A 6,000-nucleotide genomic window follows, 5' to 3' on the forward strand; every position below is an offset into this window, starting at 1 on the left:
TTCCAACCACTGTCAATTTCTAAGAAAATAAAATACACATGCTGAATAAGATTAAAATCCATTATTTAAATGAACTAGGAAGACACCTTCACCTAAATCAATTCAAAGGTGACCATTTCAAATGACAGTTAAGTAGGACCAACAATTTTCTGCAGGCCATTCTATCCAAAGACAAAATATTTTTTTGCACCAGAAGCCTACGAGACAAGTTGTTAGGATTTTGTTTTTTAAAAAGCTGTAAATAAGATTTTCTTTTCCTTCCATAGTTAATCCTATGGCAGTCTTAAAGCAAGTTTTCAGAATCTTGTAAGTCAGACTCCCACTGAAATAAAATATTCTCTCAAAAAACTTCTGATAATGAAGCCTGAGAGAGAAAGAGCAAATACTTAGGCCTGGTGTTTAGTAGCTTTTGAACAATGAAAGGTACGGGTGTGTCTTAAGTTCTTAAATCTAATTTAAAATCTAATAAAGTATTTAAGCAGGTGAGTCCATAAAGTACTTCTTCCAGCCCATCCTACATTCAAGTCTCTGCTACGATTCTAACCAAAAAAAAAAAAAAAGTTCACCCACATCCTGTTTAACTGACACTAGAAGGAGGCAACATTCCTCCACTGTTTTTTTTTTTCGGGGGGAGGGGGGGTGTTTGGTTTTCTTTTTTGTTTTTTTGTTCTGTTTTGTTTTGGGTTTTTTTGTTGTTTTGTTTTTGTTTTGTTTTTTTTTTTTTTTGAGCACTAACAAGGCTTAGGGACTAAATTTGGCATAAGATTCAAGCTGTTCACTCAGAGCTGGGTAACATTTTGCTAGTATGTGGAAGTTGGTATACCTCACATTTCTGATGGACAAACCTATACTCGACAAGTGTCTCCTTTTCCTTTTCAAAGAACACACATAATGGCATTTCCTGAAGGTTGGTCTGAACAGCCACTGATCCCATTCCTCACACTGTCAGAAAGGTCTAGCCACTGTGAATCCCACTTCATGGGTTTTGTTGGTTGGATTTTGTTTGTTTTTAAAAGGAAAACTTGAATTTTGCTTGTCAGCAAGTTCGTGAAATAGCTCACTCAAGTATCACTTCCCAGTCCTTCCCCAAGTATCTAAAATGCAGGGGGAATTTGATTTTGACTGTGTTACCCTCAGTAGGAAACTGGAGTACATCGCCACACCTTTGTACCTGAAACAGAAGAGCAGTTCATCAGAGAATCATGCTGTGGGCCCATGAATCTAGGTCACATTCATTGTTAAGATTTTATTATGTTACTACCTACTTCTACGCAGACGGTTTCCTGTTCTGCCTTAAAGACCACCACATTTCAGTGCAACATTAGTTTTAACCTGTAATTTATGCTGCTTTTTAGATTTATGAACTCTCTGATTATCAGATCTTTTAACTAAAGCACCATTAACCACTGATTTGATAACAACTGGAGCTTGTTAAAGAAGTGTTATATTCAGATTGGATTTCAACTTCAGATCATTGCTCCAAAGAAAAAATATAAGAAAGGGAATTAATCGCTTTGTTCTCCCACAAAGGCAGGGTTTTGTTTTCTATAATACAATCAGGGCTCTTTGTATTGAAGAGTAAGATTCTGTAGCAATAATCCTTAAATTCCAAAAAAATCAAATCTAAATTTGAATATAAGGGTTTGAGTAAGATAATGTGCAATAGTTTTACTCTCGTCGTCTCCTCCCATACCCAAACCTGCATTTTTCAGGTTTTTCAAGACATCGTGTTCTCAGAAACTGCCTGGCTCCATACCTCAAACAACTCAGCTCAGAAACTCCATCGAGTATACGCCAAGGAAAGACAGAAAAAAGAAGTTAGTTTGAGACTTACATCCCCAAAACCTCTGGCTGCCCTATTCTCCTTGGCTACAAGCTAAATTCTGGCTCTCCTTCCTGTCCAACAAAAGGCTAATACACTGCAATCCAATTAAATCCCAGAGGTGAACAGTGCAGTTGCAGATTGGACCAAACAGGGAAAATTAAAAAACTGATAAAGCACAGCTTTGGGAAAAGAGGACAAACGTATCTTAGGCATGCTAAAAAGCACAGGATCCCAATTCAGACAAGATACAGAATCAACACCCTGAAGTGCCTAAGCAATTTCTCCGTGGCCTGGTTCCTAAGCTCTTTCTGTGCCTGTACCATCACATGGAGGGCGTTCGATTAACATGAAACTTTAGTGTGTAGAGTTAAAACTCGCAATTCCCCATCTGTATTGTTAGCTGGTGCCAGTGACAACACGCTCCCTGCTTGCTTTCCTTTCTAGGCCACACATTTGACTATCAGGGGGATCTATTGATTTTGACCAGATCTGTCCCATCTTAAGAAAGAAACTGTATGACTTCTAAACTCCTTGCTGCACATTTAGAGTTAGCATCTATAATTACTGAGTTCAACCACAATAAGCAGAATTTACACAAGCTAAACACATAGGAACAGCAGCATGGATGAATATCTCACTAAGAAAGTGCACCACCACTCACTACATCAATAGAGTCGTATTTGTATAATTCTACCATCATTTGAATGCAGGAAAAAAAAAAAAGGCAGACCAATAGCCTTAACTTAAGCACCAGTTTCTAATGACAGAATACAAGGCTGCCCCAACTGCAGCTGAAAATAAATCTCAACATTACCATCTTTTTGCTTCTCTTTAAATCCAAGAGAAGAAACTCTAGTAGGAGAGCATTGATTAGGAAATGCAGCAGGAGCTGCTCACTGCCACAGCAGATGGTCACACTCATGAAAAGGTTATGACAGATGGGACTGAAAGGGAGAAACTACTATAAGAAGGGCTTGGAAAAAAATTCATCCATCGCATGAGCATATTTAAAAAAAGCAGTTACAGACAGAACTTTCAACTATTAAAGTCCTCAACGGCCAAACCAACTTCTTCAGCACATACCATGCGTGAAATAAGGTACCTCTTTAAAAAAAAGAAAAAAACAAACAAGAGTTTGCTGAGTCTTCTAGCATCGAGCTTCCTCCTGGTAAGAGGGAAAGATGAACCAAAACAAACAACACACCTTGCATGCAATGTGAGAAAGTCAGATTCTCAATTTAAATGCACAACTCTAGCATATAAACGCTTTGCTTTTTCCAAAAAAGCAAAGGAGGAAGAAACAAGCAACTGATTATTTGTGTAGAAAGTTCAACCTCTAAGGGAACACAATTTATTCACAATATTAATGAAGACACTGAATATCTAGTACAATGCTTTTCAAGCTGTCAGTCACAAAAGGTTCAATGGACACCACTAGGCATTAAAAAAGTAGCATTAGTCAGTGAGAGCCTAGTTCCTCCAAGGCAGAGATGTTTAGCAATTTTACTTTAATTCACAGCCCTGGAAGAAACAAGATGCTGTAGATTCAGGAGGTAAGAAAAAGGTGGATGAGCTGCAAGCTGATCTTACATTCAAACAGTTACTGAAATGATCTACTATAAGTGGAAAAAGTGCTGCACTTCATAAATGCCCTGATGCAGAAACCATTTAAGCCATTTGGCGTTCTTCCAGTTACTTTAACATGCTTTGGAGTAGACACAGTGACTTATTACCAGCTCTGAACTGGAGACTGGAGTCCTCAAGAATTGATTTGAAATCCTATTTAATGGAGTTTATGAAATTAATACTAAAAGGCACCACTCTCTCTGATATAATGCTTACAAGAGAGATCAGTCCCAGAAGAGAACATACCAACCAACCAAGACATTTATGAAGTATTTCTAGATCTATTCGTACGTGCCTGTGACATACAAAACAAAGGGCAAATACCTTACAGAGCAGCATGCATTTCTCAGGGGGTGTGGGGAGAACAACACCCAGAAGAGGTGGTTTTGCCTCAGATTTTTGGTTTCTGTCTGTAACATTCTGTTTTCACTTTAGCTTTGAAGTACCACATGCAGGCCCAGCCCCTCTGTTCTCAGCACTCTCGGGGATGGGCAGAAGAAGAAGTGTTATTAAGATTTCACAGCTCTAAGAGCATTGATTTCTTTATTATAATTTTACTCTGTCTGTCTCCTCCATATACGTCACTACTCTTGCTTATCTGATGTTCTGCAGGCAAGCTGCACAGAACTGCATCTGGTTTTGTTTGGTTTTCTTTTTTTTTCTTTTTTTTTTTGATCAAAGCTTTCTCATTTGACTTTTCAGGACAGCGGATTCTCATCAGTAGTGGAGACAAGTAGGGTGCAGGCATGTTTCTGCTGTGCTTTTTCAAATAAAACAATTAAGTTGGAAACACAGAAGGTCAAAATTGTGCAGGTAACAAAATACAATCGTTGGCACATTTTATATAGGACTGCCAAGAAAAAAGAAAAAAAGTTACTTGATATTAACACCATGCACCATTTTTACTCTTGTTCTACAATCTCTATGTAGCCAAATCCTTAATATCAGAAGTTTTTAGATCAGAAAAATACTTTTCCTTGCATAAAAAATACAAGTGAGTTAATTGACACAAGAAAGTTTTGTCAGTTCAAGTATTACATCACTATAACACTTTTAAAGTGGAAAAGTTTGAAAAATATACAACTTACATTTACAAAGCATCCTGCGTTACCACATACCAAAGCAGTTATTTCAAATACTACTGGCTTATACCTACCAAATATTGGTGACTGCACTGAGCAGTATGGCATAGCCTCTTCATTAGGAGCTTGGGTAAACAAGCTGAGGTTTGTATACACATCATGAGTTTTTGAGTAATCCAGAATGGGACGTGAGTCTAAAAACCCACGGAACACATTTGAAGGTCCACCTCGGTAGAGTATCAGGATAAATATTGCTTGGAAGACAAACAGAAACAGCAGGAAACAAGGATTTTCCACACGAGAGAGGGACATAGCTTTTAGCCCATGCTCTGGCATGAGACGGGTGAGGAGTTTTAACCGCCTTCCGCGAGCTGCCGTGCTACCTTCAAGGCTAGATCGCTGGGCAGGGAAAACCTCCTCCTCCTCTTCTTCAAACTTTCCGAGGCGGCAGCCTGCTCTTCTAGCACGGCTTCGCCGGGACGCTCGGAGCCACACCGCCCTTTCCCGCTACCAGCCGGCCTGAAGAAGAGAAAAACCTGTTTCAAACACACCCGGGGCAGAAGAGCCGCGGGGGCTGCGGCACCCGAGCCCGGCAGCCAGCACCACGGCGCGGGGAGCGGCGGTGGCCCTCACCCACCCTCACGCCGGCCCCCGCGGCACAGCCTGCCTGAGGCGGAAGCAACCGCGGGGCCGGGCGGCTCCAGGAGAGGCCGGCGGGGCAGGGAGCAAGCTCCCCTGTAACCCTCCCACAGAGGCTCCCGGCCTTCCCCTGCTCCGCCCCGGCCCGGGCTGAGGGAGGGAGGGAGCGAGCGCCCTCACGGCACGGCCGTTACCGCCCAACCGTCACGCAACGGCCGCCCGCCACCTTCTGGCGAGACTACAGCTCCCAGCATGCGAAGCGCGGCAGGGAGGAGCCCGGCCGGGCTGCCCTGCCGCACGGCATGCTGGGGGATGTAGTCCTCCGGCGCCCTCAGCGGCCGCCGCGGGTGGCAGAAGGCAGAGTGATGAACTGCTGTGGGGCTACTCCTGAAGAGACCGCGGCAGCGCAGCCTCCGCAGCGAGGCACCGCCGGCCATGGCCTCACCGCCCATAAAAATTTTGTCTCTTGCACCCTTCTCTTTAGTGGCCTCCCGTCACGCTCCAAGGGGTGGCCACCAGCTGGGCCACCAGCTCCTGAGTGCTGGCTCGTCTGCCGGCACGCCTGGCCCCAAACCAGGCGAAGCCTGGGCTGCTGTGTGCCCTCCAAATGGGGCGGCATGGCAAAAAGCTGGGGGTAGAAGGGTGGTAGGGTTTATACGGGGAGCTGGGAGTACGCTTGCCTCAGTGCTGAGCTAAGATGTAGGGGACGCATCTATAGGAAAGTTCACCTCAGTCGTTCTGCTGCGCAGAACAACCCATTACTCAATTACAGTGGATTGCTTAAGGCCTGGATGTAAATTGTCATCATTTCACATTTACTTTTAAAAT

General features: G+C 43.0%; 1 protein-coding gene across 7 annotated transcripts in view; it reads right to left on the reverse strand.

Annotated features, from left to right (window-relative positions):
* The window catches only part of LOC141746177 (beta-1,4-galactosyltransferase 3-like), a 43,753-nt gene extending 38,373 nt beyond the window's left edge, over positions 1–5,380 (reverse strand). For 3 of the 7 annotated variants that reach the window (XM_074594176.1, XM_074594167.1, XM_074594186.1), the window contains exons 1-2: positions 5,171–5,378; positions 4,608–5,052 (exon numbers count right to left, since the gene is read on the reverse strand). In XM_074594176.1, the coding sequence (XP_074450277.1) occupies positions 4,608–4,869 (262 nt within the window). In that variant the 5' untranslated portion in view covers positions 4,870–5,052; positions 5,171–5,378. Of the gene's footprint in view, positions 1–3,775; positions 3,899–4,607 lie in introns of those variants that run through there. The other 4 variants (XM_074594205.1, XM_074594149.1, XM_074594157.1 and 1 more) reach the window with 4 other exon arrangements.
* Positions 5,381–6,000: the final 620 nt, after the last annotated feature.

The sequence above is a fragment of the Larus michahellis genome, chromosome 1 (assembly GCF_964199755.1).
Source record: "Larus michahellis chromosome 1, bLarMic1.1, whole genome shotgun sequence".
Taxonomy (NCBI): domain Eukaryota; kingdom Metazoa; phylum Chordata; class Aves; order Charadriiformes; family Laridae; genus Larus; species Larus michahellis.